We start from the raw sequence: 18,489 nt of genomic DNA, 5'->3' as shown, positions 1-18,489 counted from the left end.
GGTTCCATACAACATCGCAGGTCCACCAAAGTCCTATAAACTTTGCCTCTTACTCTTGCAGATACCCTTCTATCACAAATCACTCCTGTCCCTCTTCTCCACCCACTCCACCCTGCCTGCACTCTTTTCTTCACACTCTCCATTACCAGCAAGTGTTGTTATTGAAAATTCCAGGAGAACAGCGGTTACTGAAGTACTCGAACAGAATATCTGGCACCAGCAACCTTGCATCCTGATGTTTGAGCATTAGAGTACCTAAAGATCCCTGTATCTGCATAATTTTTATTCCACATGATCGCTTCATTGGATGACTGTATTAATATGCAAGCCTTCCTAATAAAGTGGACAGTGAAAGTATCTGCTTGCTAGTTTGGCTTTCTGTTTTTTAAGACAATATGACACATTGACTGAAAATTATTCACAGAACAAAACTTTGACTTATTAGCATGTTAAAAATACAGCAAGGTTCAAGCATATTTGCAAACAAAATAAGAACACCAACCTGCACTTTAGGTTGATCCACTGCTTTCAAAGACTTGCTCTTTTCTATGTTAATGAGTTGGGCTTTAGCCTTTTTCAGGAGGCCCGCCACACGCCTGTCTGTGGCTGGTTGTTTTTCAGCGAGTGCAAGCACAGAACCTATGGATGGTGGGGAGGGGAGTTTTCTGGAATGAATGGGTGGGATAGGTATGCTAGATCTCTCTTTGCTTTTCTCCATTTCATTATCTTCCATACCTTTTTCTGGCAATCTGCCTTTTTTGGACATCCGTCCTTTATATAAAAAAGCCCTTGCTGGTTGGATTACATTTGTCTCAACTGATGGGGTCTCTGCACCAGGATCAACAGAAACAGATTTCTTTTGGCCAGAAGTCTTTTTCTGGCTGAAAGTTTCATCAACATCCTTGCCATCCACAGCAAAAAGGCTTGCGGTGGAATTAGTAGGGCCGTCTGCAGCAAGACTTTTCCCTCTTCTATCCCAATCTTTTTTTGCTTCTTTTTTATTTTCTTTCCCACGGTCTCTACTTCTTTCTGCCTCTCTATCTTTCTCCTTGGGAAGGGTATCTCTTGAAGTTGAGACAGTCCTCTCTCTCCCTATTTTTCCAGTGCCCCCACTTGAACCTTGGGGACTGGAAGCAAAACGAGGGAAGAGCTGTGACGAGGAAGAGGCAGAACTCCCACTGCTGCCAAGGCCCACATCCACTCTTCGAACATCAGCAGCTCTATGACTGATAGAACCAAGAGAACTCGATGAAAATGTATTGAAAGAAGCTTGAGGTAAGGCACTTGGAGCAACTGGGCTGACTGCAATCCCAGGTAAAGGGCTGGAATTGCCAGTCACACTTGTAGGAACAGAGCTAGTTAGTGCAGAGAGTTCAGCAGTGCTCCTTCCAGTCTGGGACCCTGACTGACTGCTCCTGGTGGTCATGGAGTGTGAGGGTGATCTGGATTGTATGCGGGAATGCCCAAACGTTCTCCTCTTCCTGCGCCGTGAGAACCTGTTTGTTGGTGGTGTTGTCTGGAGAGGGGATTGAGAGCTAGGGCTGCTCCCTGAGGAAGCTGGAAGAGTCACTGACTCAAAAATGCGGGAGTGGGCAGCACTGGGAGTAAAGCGAGGAGCACGGAGAAGGGGGCTGCGCTTATGGAGTGGAGGCTCAAAACGAGATGAGGGATGCTGGTGATGATGTAGAGGAGAAAAAAGCCTTGTACCTGCCCCAGATGTACCACCTGTTGTAGGGAACCCTGCTGGTGCCACTCCCCCTCCTCCAGGTCCAGGAGGCATTAGTCCCACATCCTCGGCTGTGAGTGGTGGAGGGCGGAAGTTATCAAATATAGGTTTGCGAATAAGGCCCTCTTTTGCATACTTGGCGGAAGAGAAGTATTGCTGCTCTATGCGCGACAAAGATGTCCAGCGAAATGTGGGCTCCCGTAGTATGGCACGCCGTTTGTCATGAGAACCAGGGATTATTGGAGGAGTAGGCAAGAAAGGGGGAATAGGATGAGGCATAATCCATGGGGAGTGGGAGTGATGTTCACTAATGCCAGATACACTAGATGAAGCCGACTGAGGAGGCTGGGGTGGAGTAAGAAGAGGAGGTGGTGGTGGAGAAGACGATGAAGAAGCAGTAGAAGAGGCCTGCTGGGACCCTGCCTGAGAAGAGGACATCATTACACCTGTGGCAGGGCTGATGATGGACCTTTTCCTATTGTTGATCAGATTGCTTCGACCACGTGACACAAAGTTGCCTCTTCTAAGGCCTTGTCCTCTGCGCCCCCGCCTGTTTGGCTCCATTAACTCAGGCTCTGATGGTGGGGACAGTGGGCGTGGGGAATGGTGCAAACTAGCCTCCCTCTCTCCCAGAGAGGAAGGGGAATGATCGGGCTCCTCCGAGAGCACCTGAGTGCCATCTGAAATCTGCGAGTCACAAGAGGAGTCATCCAGACTTGGGCTGCTGGAGCGTGAAGACTCTCCTGAAGAGAGCTGGAAGGAATGTTGCGACACTGCACTGGAGCCACAAGATGCTGCACTGCTACTGAAACGCCCATTACTGTTGCAGCTTTTGTTACTGAGAAGATTTCCTGGTGCCACAGTGGCACTGGTAGGGGGCGCAGGGGGTGGAGGGGGAGGGAAGGTTTCGACAGATGGTCCTGACCCAGAGGTGGTCACAGTTCCAGTTGTACTTGGGGCAGTGGAAACAAGTGTGGAGGATGATGTTGAGGGATGAGAGACTGGAGCTGGCACAGCGGAGTCTAAACGTGCAATTTTCATGTGTGGGGGAGGGGCACCAAACTCATCTTCAATAAATCGTTTAGGGGTCTTAATAATCCGCAAGGACACTGTACTCACCACAGGCATTATAAACTGCCGAATGTTTTTCAGCTGTGTTCTTGTTCTCCTTCTAATTCCAGATTCAATAGCTGCCGCTCCCTGAGTACCCACTGCCTCCAGTTTCTTTTTGCGTGCCCCTTTCTTAGCACGCTGCAGTAACTGCTTTGCAATAGTGGTATCAGTGCGTTTGGAAGGTGGGACAGTGCGTACAGGCTTAATATGGCGAGGACTTTGCCGTAAACCCAAACGATTTCCGAGTTTTGAAGGTGTGGCTGGATTGACAACTGATTCGGAACCTGGGGAATTTGGGGTAGTATGTTCATCAGCAGAATGAGAGGCCCTGAGCTTGAGATTCTGTGTAGAACGGGGATCCATATCTTGTTCTAGGTGAATACTAAAGGCCTTATGTTTGGCAGTGCCAGACTCAGAGAGGGACAACTTTGGGGCCAACGAAGCAGCAGCAATCTTAGCTTTAAGGCGCTCAGCAGAAGGAGGTCTGCCACGCTTCCGTCTTGGCACAAAGGGAACTGGGACACCCTTCAAAAGTCCAGACTTAAGGGGCTTCACTTTAACATCCCGCATCCGCTTCAGTTTGGTCACCTTTGAATCACGGCCCACTTTTGATAACTTGTCCTCAGAGTCCTGTTGCTGCACAGATCCAAGGGGCGTTCTTTTTACAGCCTTTCTCTCCTTGTCATCTTCCACCATGTCCTTGCGATTAGCTGAACTACAGATTTGCTCCAGTCCAGCATCTCTGCTCTCACTAGGTAACACTTGGCTACCTTGCAGCCAGGCTCTCAGGTTACCAGATGCAGGAGGACGACCTCTTTTTTTTTCCACAGAGCCAGGAGGTCTACCTGGTGGCCGCTTTACCTTTTCTGTGGGTGGATTTGTAATGACAGACAGAGGATGAGGTTCAACATGTGTAGCCAATTTCTGCACAGTTGAACATCGTGGGGGACGGCCTCTTGGCTTCTTCTCATGTGACAATTTAGCTAACAAACAGAAAAGTATAACATTTAGGAAACTAAAATACAATTATTTCTTGAGACGAAGGCCTTTGTGGCAAATACTATAATTATTACAATACAAGTTATTGGATTACAAAATGACAATTATTACAAAAAAATACAAATAAGTCAAATCATTATTTCCATCAAGAATAATATTGTAACAAAATAGGAAAAGATATTTTACATGTTAATTATGGCTATAGCTAATGAAGGCATTATAAATATAAGTTCAAACCTCACCTGTGGGGGTCCACCCGGGACTATGTACTCTTCCATTTTCAATGACTGTATCAAAACCTTCAAATGCATCTTCCTATAAAAATATAGAGAAGTCACATTCAGTCAAAATAAATTAAATATTTTATACATAATGTATATAAGATAAACAATCCTATTTCCAAGATGATTCCCACATATTATTAGATTCATGAAGGGATGGACAAATCTATATATGCTTGCAGAAGTAGCTAAAATAAAAAAATGTAACAATATATAGCAAAGAATTCAACAATCAAAGAAAAATATTTGTCCTGGAGTCTCAACGCATGCTGTATTGCAACTGAAGAAATAAAAGGATCATGAAAAGGAACTATGAAGTCAGATGAATTAGCTAGCACAGATGACAGGCAATGTTTTAAGAACATTTTATTTTACTGGGTACATAATAATATATACTGAGTCTAATGCAGCTAAATTGGCAGAGAAATGTAACAATATCGGCTGATATGTTAATGCACTAGTCATATTCGGATGCCTGCTACAAGAGATAGCTTGGTCGGTCAACAGTACGGCCACATTTATCCTAAAGGGGAAGGTGTACAAACAAGATGAGTATCTTATAGTGCTACAGGCCTACATACATTTTGCTGCCTACCTCTGTCCTACCTCAAGAGTCCAGGAGGAACACTTATTACAAAAGCCATATATATATAGTTCTTCTGATCTAATTCTGTCAACAGTTTAGGTAGGTCATTATTTCCTTTATTTTTGAATTCCCTATGCCTGTTCCACTCAAGTCCACATGCATTTACATTTTTTAGTAAGCTGTAAATAGTAAGCAGTTTTTTTTTTTTTTTACCATAAATGGCAAACATCTATTGGTTTGATTGATGAATAAAGCTTGCAAAATGTGATTACCTGAGCAAAAGCTGCACAAATGTGGCAGAGTCTGCCACTGTAATAGCCTACATGTAAAGCTTCCACTGAATGGTTTAAGAAATGCCATCCAACTGCTTTAAAGCCGGCAATGCTCGAGTCTTTTCTGAAGTGACGCCAAAAGTTTCTAGACAAGAAATGCAATTGTATGCGATCAGATGTTTGCCTGACCACTTGTAATACGATCGTTTGGCACCCATATACCAGGAGTAAACAGGGCTAGAAATTCAAGCCACATAATAATCAAAGAGGGCTGATATGGAGGGGTAAGTTTGAATACTACAAGCCTCAGCAGTTTTTGGCAGAAATACGACAAAGGAAAAAGTAAACAAACCTTTGGAAAGCATCAGATTTATTAACCACATCCATCATCACCACTTCCAACACCATGTTCTATAGCTCAATTTGTCCCTTCCCATCTTATGACATGCTTCCCGCATCCATAATACACAATGTTCTTGTTCACTTAGCACAGTTGGGTTAAATGAGAGTTTAATGATGCTCTCATTATATTCAACCCAGTCAAGGGTGAACTGTTCGGACTGTGCTAGCAGGAATGTAACATTTTGCTACTCCAGATTGCTGAAACATAAAAATGTGTGTATTTTTTTAAAATAAAAAAATCAAAAGATCAAATAAAGAGTAAATAGGAAAGGGAATACAGTGTCTGGCAGGATCCTTGAGGTCAGGAGAACACCAAGTACACTACATGAGCAGAAGTATGTGGACACTAGACCATTAAACCAATATCGGGTTCTTCCCCAAACTGTGGCCACACAGTAAAAAAAAAATTATGTTTCAGCCGGCACTAGAACTAAGGCGTTCCAGCATGTCAACACCGATGTACACACAGTGAGATCTAAGAAGACATAGTGTGCCAAGGGGGAATTGGATGAACTAGAGTGGCCCGTACAAAGCCCGAACACCCATCACACTAAGCACATATGGGAGGCAAATGAACTAAATGTTGCGTATGTAAATGCACCCCTTGAATCACATACAACATGAACATGCGGATAAAATTCATGTTTTAATGTATCCCTAATAGGTGTGACCTTGTAAAGAGTCATCATCAGTGTTGTGCTCATTACTAAAAAATAGTAACTAGTTACAGTTACTCGTTACTTCATTCAAAAAGTAACTCCGTTACTTTGTTGACTACTTACACCAAAAAGTAATGCGTTACTAAAAAAAGTAACTTTTTAGTTACTTTTTTAAAGAACCTTCTTTAAATGTTCCCATTAATGCCCTTTTATGCGTTATGATCTATACAAACACAAAACTGACTTAAACACAAAGTAATTTTTAAACACTATTTTATTAAAGTCAGACCTGCACAAACTGAATATATCACAAGAAATTCTGAAATAAATAACAAAACAAGCTGAATTATATATTTACAATCAAAAACTAAAGTGGCTTCTGCTGTTGTGTTGAGCTCTTAAACATGTTCCTTTCACAGCTGAAGTATGAAAACTATCAACAATGTAAAACACTGGGTTAGCTTCTAGCTACTAGCTCCTCAGGCATGGAGTTCCTGGAGCAGCTTCAACAGATTGGAGTTGCTGTTTATCGCAATAGATACGAGCTTCGAACCAGAAAGACAAATCTTACATTTGACTTAAAAGTTTTTGTCTTTATACTCAACTAAAGTGAAATAATGAGCATATTTCCACTTTGAGAAACTCGTCTTGCTCTCGCCTCAACTCGCCATTACTGCCGCACAGACCTGAATAAACGGAGACACGCCCACAGCGCGTCTTCTTCGTGTTTACAGAGGGTAATCCACCAATCCTACAATGCAACGCTACAGCAGTAAGCAAGTTAGGCTGTAGTCTACACTTCAGCCGAAATTAATTCATTTATAAAAGTAACGGGTAACGCACCATACGGTAACGGTAACAGTATTAGTTACTGTAAAAGGTAACGCGTTACCGGTAACGCGTTACTGCCCAACACTGGTCATCATTTTATAATACTAGAAGAGTATTGAACGAGGCTTCCTTTGCTTCATCTGTCTTTTTCCGTCTCCTCTAAACTGATTGTTAAACAAAGTTCTCTCCAGGGATCAGAGTCTTAGTTTGATACCATGCGATTCTATTGATTGTAGCCTATTTAATTTTAAATGTTAAGCTTTTTGGCACTATAAAGGGGGTGACGCTGCCTGATTGGCTAAAAAAAAGTAATAAGAAGTCAAAATTACAAGAAATAGAGTCAGAATTTGAGAAATAATTCTATTTATTTATTTCTCGCATTTTTGACTTTATTGCTTGTAATTCTGACTCAATTTCATTTTTTAGCCAATTAAAAAAAACTCTGAATTGCAATTTCCATTCTGCAGCGCTCCAGAGATTAGCGGGTGGTGGGACAGTAATAATGGTCCGTGGGAAAACACAATGCTCTATGTGTAGTTAAATGAAATAAACGAATAAACAAAAATAATTTGCCTTAATGATTTTTTGTATTCGCATTCCTCGAGGAATCGTTTCAGCCCTAGTAAAAACTAAACCCATTAAGTGCATTTAATTGCCATATTACATCCAAATGCAAATTCAAATATAGAAACAAAAAAATCAGAAACAAAAATATAAAAATCTTTTAAATTACCCTAAAAAGAACAAACAAACAAAAAAAGTAAATGCATTGTACTGTGTTTTCTTTATGTTTAAGTTCAAAATGATCCCAAACTTTGAAAACTTTATCATGTTCTTTGGCCTGAATCTTCTCCTCACCCCTTGTTTCACCTTGATGATGTTTTTTTTTGTATTCGAATTACTCAAAAAATCGTTTTAGCCCTAATTATGATACAGGTAATGTAGTATCACATGCAGCTCCTCCTCATGTACACTATATTGCCAAAAGTATTCACTTAACCATCCAAATAATTTAATTCAGGTGTTCCAATCACTTCCATGGTTACAGGTGTATAAAATCAAGCACCTGGGCATGCAGACCGCTTTTATAAACATTTCTGAAAGAATGGGTCACTCTCGGAAGCTCAGTGAATTTCAGTGTGGAACCATAACAGGATGCCACCTGTGCAATAAGTCCAGTTGTGAAATGTCCTCGTTACTAAATATTCCACAGTCAACTGTTAGTGGTATTATAACAAAGTGGAAGGGATTGAAAATGACAGCAACGAAGTGTCAGACCACGTTACATCACAGAACAGGTCAGCGGATGATGAGATGCATAGTGCACAGAGGTCACCAACTTTCTGCAGTCAATAGCTACAGACCTCCAAACTTCATGTGGCCTACAGATTAGCTCGAGAACAATGCGTAGAGAGCTTTATGGAATGGGTTTCCATGGACTCTAGAGCAGTGGAGACGTGTTCTCTGAAGTGACCAATCATGCTTCACTGTCTGGCGTTTGCCAGAAGAACGGTACTTGTCTGACTGCATTGTGAAATGTAAAGTTGGGTGGACGAGGATTACGATGTGGGGGTGTTTTTCAGGAGTTGGGCTTGGCCCCTTAGTTCCGGTGAAAGGAACTCCTAATGCTTCAGCATACCAAGACATTTTGGACAATTTGTGGGAACATTTAGGGGACGGCCCGTTCTTGTTCCAACATGACTGCGCACCAACGCACAAATCAAAATCCATAAAGACATGGATGAGTGAGTTTGGTGTGGAGGAACTTCACTGGCCTGCACAGAGTCCTGACCTCAAGCCGATAGAACACCTTTGGGAAGAAATAGATTGGTGTCTGACCAAACAAATGCACTTTGTCAAAAATTTCCATTAACATACTCCTAAACCTTGTGGAAATCCCTCTCAGAAGAGTTGAAGCTGTTCTAGCTGCAAAGGGCCAACATCATTAAATCCTATGGATTAAGAATCGGATGTTACTCAAAGCCATTTGCATGTGAAGGCAGACGAGTGAATACTTCGGCAATACAGTGCATATTGATATATTTAGTAAAAATCTCTATACACAGCAAAGCATGAAATCACGATGGGAAAAAAAACGCTCCAATAAGCAAAAAATATTTTCTACACAATTAATTGCAAATTGGCTGACATTCATAATCTTTATCCTAGTTAGCTACATTAAACTGAGCTTGTGTGCAGGGCAGTACTGATTGGTGTAGTACTGCAGCTCTGAGTCACTATGACAGCATGAGTGGCTCTAAATGACAGTGCAGTTTCTCTCTCTCTCTCTCTCTCTCTCTCTCTCTCTCTCTCTCTCTCTCTCTCTCTCTCTCTCTCTCAGGACACTCAGTACATGTCACACATTGCAAGATGTAAACAACACCCAGTGAGAGAAGGAGGAGGGAAGATGATGCGCACATCACTGATATAAAGAAGCTTAGAGCATGCATGTAAAGCTGATCTAAACATCACGCGGCTTCCTGACTCAGAGACGCAGGCCGGCTGCTGAATCAGTGCCCACGGTCTGAAACAGACAACTGGTTTCGCGATACTGGACACAACAATCTGGTGCTCAGCGTGGCTCATATACAGACACCTGCTCCAAGTGTAAGGGAAGGGACGCTGTAGCAAGTGGGTCAAATTAAACTCGAAACAAATGATTTTGCTATTCTTTTCTTCACATTTCCTCACCTGAACTTCCACCTACCACCATGCTCATGCATTACAAGAAATACAAAAGAAAAGAAAAGCTTGCAGCACTTGAGTATAGGGGTATTCTTCTTGCTAAATTTGCAAAAGCACCAACAGTATTCTATTTACAAAAATTAAGTCAAGCCCACAAAGAAAATTAAACATTACGAGTTTAACAGAGACCTATTTCTACCAAGACTTATACTACCTTTTTATCAGACTAAACATCCTCAGATCCTAATGTAATATAAGATAAGCAGAATGCAAAAAGTTTTTACATGATCACTTAATATATTGAATTTCTACATCTACAAAAACTCCTTAGCCTCTGCTGCATTCAACTTAAACCCACAACTTTGAATAATCTGTAAAACCTGAGGTAAACCAACAATGATATCTTAGTTTAGCTAGTGACACTGAATCGACACGGCTGCTCTGTGTCAACATTAAACAAAGCAGCACTTTCTACATTTAAATACGTAATACAAAAATATTATTAGAATAAATGAAAAAATTTAGATTTGCTTTAGATGAAAAAAACAAACAAACAAAAAAAACCATGTAGACAAGGCTACATGTTAAATCTAGAACACGATAGACTATAGAGTTCACTGTTTTCAGGAGGTAGGCTAACAAATGGTAGAGAATGTGACTCCCACCCCCACCTTTTCTACCTCACTTATTAGAAACTGATGTAATTCCAAGTTCAACACTTTCACAGTAGACCAACTGCATCATTAATAGCGGGTTGTACCACCACTAGCAGCATCAAATGCAAACAAACACATTTAATAACAGGAGATCTGTCTTCCACATTGCTGTGGAGTAATTTTGTTAAAAAATTGTCAGCCACATTGAGGACCATGAACTGCCTGTTCAAAATACTACCACAGCATCTTAACATGGTCCAGGGTTCTTAAAGACAAGGCCACTCCAAAACAATAACTTTGGATATGTCTACATTACTCCCAGATACATTTATAACTGTATCTCAACACTGAGACAGTGTTTCTGTCCAGCAGTGTGAAATTATATAAAACAGAGATATTTAAAATTTAATGCGATAATAATAATGAATTTAATGCGAAATAATTCGATGCTTTATTTATACTTCTGCATTTTGGACAAACAATTTTTAGTAAGCCTTTGAAAATGCCTGTGAGAAAGGAGCAAACTAGTTTCCATATCTATCAAGATTATTTGATCTAGCCTTTGCTTCCGTTTTTGCTCCAAAAATGTACGTGTCAGATCATGGTCTTGCTGCATAACCCAACTGTACTTAGGTTTGACAATAACCTTTTAAAATGTCTGGCACCGAGAAGAGATAATGGCCTTATGAATTACAGACCCCTGACCCTGAACAACCAAAGCATCCGCACACCACTGCATTACCCCCACCATCATGAGGAGCATTGGTACATTCTTATTCTGGAATGCGTGTGATCTTTAATCTGGATTTGCCAAAAGCTTCACTTTTTGACTTGTCAGTCTACAGAATAACTACCATTAAACAGTCTGTGTAAAATAAGTCTGCAGTTCTGTCTGAAATTTGAATGCTGAAAACAGGATCAATTCCTGTCATCAATCCCAGCCATTAGGGTTGCACAAGCCAGTGCACTCTCATTGCAGATCTCAAGCCCAGATAAATGGGGAGGGTTGCGTTAGGAAGGGCATCCAGCGTAAAACATGTGCCAAATCAAATATGCAGATCACGAATCAGAATTTCATACCGGATCATTCGAGGCCCGGGTTACCAACGACCGCCACAGGTATTGTTAGCCAACAGGGTACCGGTGGAAATTAGGCTATTGTTGGCCGAAGGAGGAAAAGGAGAGGAGGAAGACATCTACAGAGACAGCAGGGAAAAAAGAAGTGTAGGAGAGTAGAGGTTCGGGTTGGTACTTTAAATGTTGGTACTATGACTGGTAAAGGGAGAGAGGGAGCTAATATGATGGAGAGGAGAAAGGTAGATATGCTGTGTGTTCAGGAGACCAAGTGGTAAGGGAGTTAGGCCAGGAACATTAGAGGTGTTTAAACTGTTCTATCATGGTGTGGATGGAAAGAGAAATGGTGTAGGGTTAATCATGAAGGAAGAGTACAGTACGAGTGTAGTGGAGGTGAAGAGAGTTTCTGATAGTGTGATGAATGTAAAGCTGGAAGTTGAAGGGGTGATGATAAATGTCATCAGTGCCTATTGTGGGATAGATGAGAAGGAAAGATTCTAGAGTGAATTAGATGAAGTGGTATATGGTGTACCTAGCAAAGAACGATTGGTGATTGGGGCAGACTTTACTGGCCATGTTGGTAAAGGGAACAGAGGTGATGGTAGGTATGGCTTTAAGGAGAGGAATGTGGAAGGGCAGATGGTGGTAGATTTAGCAAAAAGGATGGAAATAGCAGTGGTGAATACGTATTTTAGGAAGAAGGAGGATCATAGGGTGACATGGAGGAAGGTGCACACAGGTGGACTATGTTCTATGTAGGAGATGCAACCTGAAGGAGATTGGAGACTGTATGGTGTTGGCGGGGGACAGTGTAGCTAGACAGCATCGGATGGTGGTGTGTAGGATGGTTTTGGAGGTGAAGAAGAAGTGGAGGAGAGTGAGGACTGAAAAAAGAATAAGATGGTTGAAACTGACAGAGGAAGACTGTAGTGTGAGATTCAGTGAAGAGGACAGACAGGGGCTTGGTGGTGGTGATGATGTGCTGGATGATTGGCCAACTTCTGCATAAGTGATAAGGGAGACACCTAGAAAGGTACTTGGTGGGATGAGGAAAATGAGAGAGAGAAGGTTGGGTGGTGTGGAATTGGTGAAGCAGGAAGTGGCTAGGATTAGTAAGGAGGAAGTGCAAGCAGCAATTAAGAGGATGAAGAGTGATAAGTCAATTGGACCAGATGGCATACCAGTAGAAGCATGGAGATGTTTAGGAGAGATGGCAGTGGAGTTTGTAACAAAATTATTCAACAAGATTTTGGAAGGTGAGAGGATGCCTGAGGAATGGAGAAGGAGTGTGCTGGTACCAGTTTTTAAGAATAAGGAAGATGTGCAGACCTGCAGTAACAGATCAGTCACAGCATGAAGTTATGGGAAAGAGTAGTGGAAGACAGGCTGAGAGAGGAGGTGACCACCTGTGAGCAACAGTATGGTTTTATGCCAAGGAAGAGCACCACAGACACATTATTTGCTTTAAGAATGTTGATGGAGAAGTATAGAGTAGGTCAGAGTTGCATTGTGCGTTTGTGGATTTAGACAAAGTGTACGACAGGGTGCCAAGAGAGGAGTTGTGGTATTGTATTGTAAGTTAGGTGTGGCAGAGAAGTATGTGAAGGTGGCACAGGACATGTATGAGGACAGTGTGACAGCAGTGAAGTGTGCAATAGGAACCTCCACCCTGGTTCAGGGTGGAGGTTGGACTGCATCAAGGATCGGCTCTGAGCCCTTTCCTGTTTGCAGTGGTGATGGACAGATTGACAAACAAGGTCAGACAGGAGTCTCCATGGACTATGATGTTTGCAGATGATATTGTGAATTGTGGTGAGTGTAGGGAGCAGGTGGAGAAGAGCCTGGAGAGGTGAAGGTACACGCTGGAGAGAGGGTGAATGAAAGTCAGTAGGAGTAAGACAGAGTACATGTGTGTGAATGAGAGGTAGGGCGGTGGAGTGGTGTGGTTGCAGTGAGTAGAGGTGGAGAAGGTGGAGGAGTTCAGGTACCTGGGGTCAACTGTGCAAAGTAATGGAAAGTGTGTATAGAGAACAGAAAAGTTAAGAAAAGAGTGCAGGCAGGGTGGAGTGGGTGGAGAAGAGTGGCAGGAGTGATTTGAGATAGAAGAGTATCTGCAAGAGTGAAAGGGAAAGTTTATAGGACTGTGGTGAGACCTGTGATGTTGTATGGTTTAGAGACAGTGTTCTTGAGTAAAAGACAGGAGCTGGAGCTGGAGGTAGCAGAGCTGAAGATCCTGAGATTGTCATTGGTAGTGAAGACGATTGACAGGATAAGAAATGATCTTATTAGAGGAACAGCGCATGTGGGACGTTTTGGGGACAAAGTGAGAGAAGCCCGATTGAGATGGTTTGGTGCAGAGGAGGGACATGGGGTATATCGGTTGGAGAATGCTGAGGATGGAGCCACCAGGAAGGAGGAAATAAGGAAGACCATGGAGGAGGTTTGGAATTGGTGAGGAATTGATCCTGTATTGATTATAGTTTTTGTTAGTGTTTGTTGATGTAGACAATGCCATTACTTTTGCATCGTATTTTGATTGATAAGGCACCATGGAACTCCCTTTTCAAGATCTTAACGGTTCATTTAAAGTGAATGCTGGGACATATACTTGCAAGAATGAGAGGACAAACCGCTTTACATTACACTGGCTTTTTTTAACACAAGGTAAACAGGGTAGTATAATATAAACTTTAGAGGTGACATTGCACATTGTTTTCTCCAAAATATACGCCGGGATTTCCAGTCAAATTTCCAGCAGGGTGCTTCCACATGGCAGCAATAAACAATAATAAAACATCCTTGCCTACTATTTTCGGCACATTTTACTGATGATTTCAGTTACAGCTACAAGCATAATCCACTGAAATCTGCAGATTTCAAGTTTCTTAAGTTATTAGTTCAATTTAATTTGTTAGTCCATTAGCCACATTTATAATGACTATAATTATAATACGGTTATAATTTTAAATGCACAAAGCTTGACAAATTATAAAATAATGAATAGTTTATAACCCTTTACTAAATATATAACTGCATGAGATTCTCTGTACTTTGTTTGAAGGCGATAATATGTAGGAGTTTGTAAGAGTAGAATTATAATTTTGTGCACTGATGCAAAACTGTTGCAACTATAATGGAGACTTTGAATTTAAATATATTCTGAATAAATTTTTTTTTTAAAGAAACCTGACAGTCCTGGTCTAAACATTACGCCTAAATTGAGCAACATGCCCCTCATTCATACTTGTAACTTTTTTTTGCCATCTGTCAGCTTTAGCTAACAAAAGGTTAACAAGCCGGCTATTTATTTACACAGGGTTGTGACGTATCCCATCCTGAGCAGATGGTCACAAACCCAGGAAAGTTCAACATGGCAGTTAACTCTAGAACAAGGCGAAAAGTGGGAAGTGCACGGAAGCTGTACTCCTGAAAATAGGGCATAATTATACTACTGTGTGTGACCAATGATAACCGTATCAACTCCCCTATAATCACTGCATGAGCCTACAGTAACTTACGCAACCCATGTTTAACTGGTAAACCCTAAGGAATTGTATAGAATATATAGAACCTACAGATGAAGTCTCGATTTCTCCTATTGGATTACATTCTCTGACTACACACCACAACTGACCACTAGTGTACACAAGTACTAAACAATTCAGAAGCAAAAATCACGATTGCATTTTAGAATTAAAACAAGACAATGTAAAGTGCAGAGATGGAGTGTAAGGAAGTTTCACCACCGCCCAAAAATGTGCTGCTGCTGCAGCAAAAAAAAAGGGGGAACTCCTGACAACTTTCATTTGCACTCATCTTACAGTTTGAAAGACTTCAAAGGCACCTGGAGAAATTTCCCTTCGCATTATGAAACAGAAAAACACAATTCGGCTTCTCATTGGCCATTTATCACACGGTGCAGACTTAACGTGTGCAGAAGCAGCATGTTCCAGCACCTAACACCCACACACCTGGAGTTAGCGTTCTGAAGTGTGAGGTGAGATTTTCGGTGGACCCAAAAAAAGAAACAAAAAAAACCAACAAAGAACAAAACCAAAAAAACAAACTATACCACATGCTAGGTGTAACATGGGACATAATAATCACAGACAACCATTCCAGACCCTCAAATGGCTGATCCTTGAACAACAAACTATAAAGTGTAACTAAACTGCCTGCAAAAAAAAAAAAAAAAAAAGTACAATGAAACTATGGATGGCAGTGCATGTGTCCCCGGTGCTGTCCCTGAGGGGGAGGAGGAGCGAGAGAAGGAGGAGGGTTCGCTCTTCACCCTTTGATATCCACGCCAGTGCTCTTTCAGCCGCTTGCGTTTCTTAAAGGCTGAAATAAAAGCAGACACAAAGCTTCCTGCTATGATCCACATGCTGTCTGGGGGAGACAGACCCTCTCCACATAAATAGGCTAAGCACCTGCTGGACCTTTTCCCTCTGCATAAAGCTTATGCCGTTCGTTTAAAACCAGTGGAGCAAAGCATTCATTTGTTCTATCTATTTAAGGCGACTTTTGTACAAGGCCTTGATAGTGATCTACATTTTACCTTAGGAAGAAATGGTTAGTCTGGACACTAAGAGGCAAAGCAAATGGGCTGAAAAAGGAAGAAAAAAAAAAAGTCTTATTAATGACCAGAAAACTGGGACCTTTTCAAGCCTGGACATGTGTTATAAACTTGTTATAATCAGAAGTGTCACCTTGTGTTAATACTATGACATTTAACCTGACTTGGATGACTGAAAAACTTGAAACACCATGAAATATCACTTTAAAAAGGTATACTTTATATTAGCATACATTTTAATTCACTTTTGAACCAGATGAGTAAGATTTTCCAATTGAGACCCTGAATGGGAGTTTACGAAACTGGTCTTATGAATCATAATTTTTTGGTTTAAAGCTACTGTCAATCTTCTTTATTAAATGTATAAAATGTTTTAGTTTTTTTTCTATTAAAACCCAGCATGAACAAGAGATCAAATTTGAATTTGTGTCTTCCTGTTTATGCAGGCCTCAAGCTGCTGTGTGAGCTCAGCAGGCCGTGATGATCCTGAACAATCCCGGCCAGGCGCAACATCCCCCTCTGAACAAATCCACGACACTGTGGACGCAACTTCCATAAGCTGCGAGATCCTATGGGATCTCCTATTCTTATTTCACTCGTATGCAATTTCAGGGTCTGGCTGGAGCAGATGGAGATCCGTGGCGATCCGAATGACAAAAGGTGTCAAAACTTGTCAGCTAAAGTTCCATACAAGAGGCATTTGACAATTCTTTTCACAATTTGCAGCAACAATTTGCTCAGTATTTCATTTATCCCTGGTTGTTCAGCACTTAAGTAAACTTTATCAAATGTATGTTCGAGGTTTGCTGTTCACACTGTTTCATAGCAATTGGGAAATATGGACACTGACCATATGATAGCTAATAATAATCTTACAGGTACAAATTACATACAAATAATGTAAAGAATGCCCGTGGAAACTGGGACACAAGCTAAACTGAAATATCTACATATCTAATGCCAAGACAGAACACCACATAGCTATATACCTGTTTGTCAAAGGTGAGAATTACAAATGCAATTATGTCTATTACTTATATTTTAATACCACATTAGCTACCATTAGCTACCAATCTGACAGAAATCAAGCCCCAGACATTACCATCGCGCTTGTGTTTTCCTGCTAGTTTACAGACAGTTGGCATGCTAAGATAATGAAGGCGCAGGAGAGCACAGGCTTATATTCGTGTAGTCGTCTGATCTCTCCATAGAAGCAGCGTATTTACAGGAGCCTGTATGTCAGACATGCCATATCATCTAAAGCCAAAAATCCCATAGCATTATATCCGGAATGTATATGTTTATATTAAGCTGCTATACAAATACAATGGAACTGAATTGGAAAATTCTGAGACATTTAATATTTACTAAAGAGGTTCCAGTGTCAGTATTGCAACAGCATCAGTATTGTGCATCAGTTTTTCAAAATGCAAGAGTCTTCAAAAGGAAAGAGAGAGTGTGTGTGTGTATGTGAGAGAGAGAGAGAGAGAGAGAGAGAGAGAGAGAGACTTCCCACATGTATGATGATTTAGAATGTGACTGTAAATGACGTTAGCTAAATGTGGTGGTGTAAGAGGAATAAAACACTTCATGCGGTTCCTGTAAAAGTCATTCTACTTTGGGTTCAGCATGCATTGCTGATTATTTCCTTGTAACTGCATGCACTCTGGTGTTCTTCTTCTTGTTTATTAACCCTGACGGTTTCAGATGGCATACTTGGGGATTCTTTAAGCAAAAGCAGTGCATCTGAAGGCAAACTGGAAATGAAGAAGTTAAAGCGTGTGAATTGCGTAGAGAGCTGCATGATTTCGGTGCTATGATGTGATGATGTGCTTTAATGATGTTCAATGAATCACATCAGTGATGTGCTGTTCCACGATGTAATGTTCCGCGATGTGATGTGCTGTTCCGCGACGCGCTGTTCCGCGATGTGATCTTCTGCAATGTGATGTAATGTTCCACTACGCGATGTGATGCCCTATAATGTGATGCACTTTTCCATTATGTTCTGTGCTGTTCTGTGCTGTAAGTGATGATGCACAGTGTGTGTGTGTGTGTGTGTGTGTGTGTGTGTGTGTACACACTGTCCTCCTTCATCACTTGAGAAGGAAGATGGGAGCTGCTCCATAACAGTACACACCCCCCTCGCGCGCGCAGAGCCCCTGGTAAAGACACGCTGTACACGCTGTACACGGAGTCCTCCTCCTCCTCCGCTCAGCAGCGCTGCTTTACCTCCTGAATTTACTATCCTAAAGCATCTCCAGCGCTCCAGGAAACTCCACATCCCTACTCATAGCATCAGCGTCCATCTCCATCTCTCTGTGCGAATTTATATTGTTACTACGCAATACGTGCTACGGGGAAGAAAAAAAATGTCCACCTCCCATTTTCCTGCGCATCACCGGCCCGAGCTAACAGGCTAACGCTAGCATAAACACTCAACCCCGCTGGGGTTTATTCCCCCAAATCACAAAATAAATCAGTGAAATGAAGCGTTTCTGAATCAGTGGCGGTCCCACGGAGGGATCCGGGAGCGCCGTGTTCTGGCAGTGTGCGAGCGAAAAACTGCTCTAAAAAACCACCAAAATACAAATAAAATAATAATGGCAGCGGTGTAGCTTGTTAGCAT

The 18,489-nt window shown here is 41.6% G+C and overlaps 1 protein-coding gene across 10 annotated transcripts in view; it reads right to left on the bottom strand.

Moving 5' to 3' along the window:
• kmt2a (lysine (K)-specific methyltransferase 2A) overlaps positions 1-18,489 on the bottom strand; it is a 50,808-nt gene that overhangs the window by 30,420 nt on the left and 1,899 nt on the right. For 9 of the 10 annotated variants that reach the window (XM_083549338.1, XM_083549339.1, XM_083549340.1 and 6 more), the window contains exons 2-3: positions 4,081-4,153; positions 503-3,822 (exon numbers count right to left, since the gene is read on the bottom strand). In XM_083549338.1, coding sequence (XP_083405464.1) covers positions 503-3,822; positions 4,081-4,153 — 3,393 coding nt within the window. The remainder of the gene's footprint in view (positions 1-502; positions 3,823-4,080; positions 4,154-18,489) is intronic. The other variant, XM_083549334.1, reaches the window with a different exon arrangement.

The sequence above is a fragment of the Silurus aristotelis genome (assembly GCF_946808225.1).
Source record: "Silurus aristotelis genome assembly, chromosome: 8".
Classification (NCBI taxonomy): Eukaryota; Metazoa; Chordata; class Actinopteri; order Siluriformes; family Siluridae; genus Silurus; species Silurus aristotelis.
The sequence above is the reverse complement of the archived record's forward strand: the minus strand, read 5'-3'. Positions and strand labels throughout refer to the sequence as shown.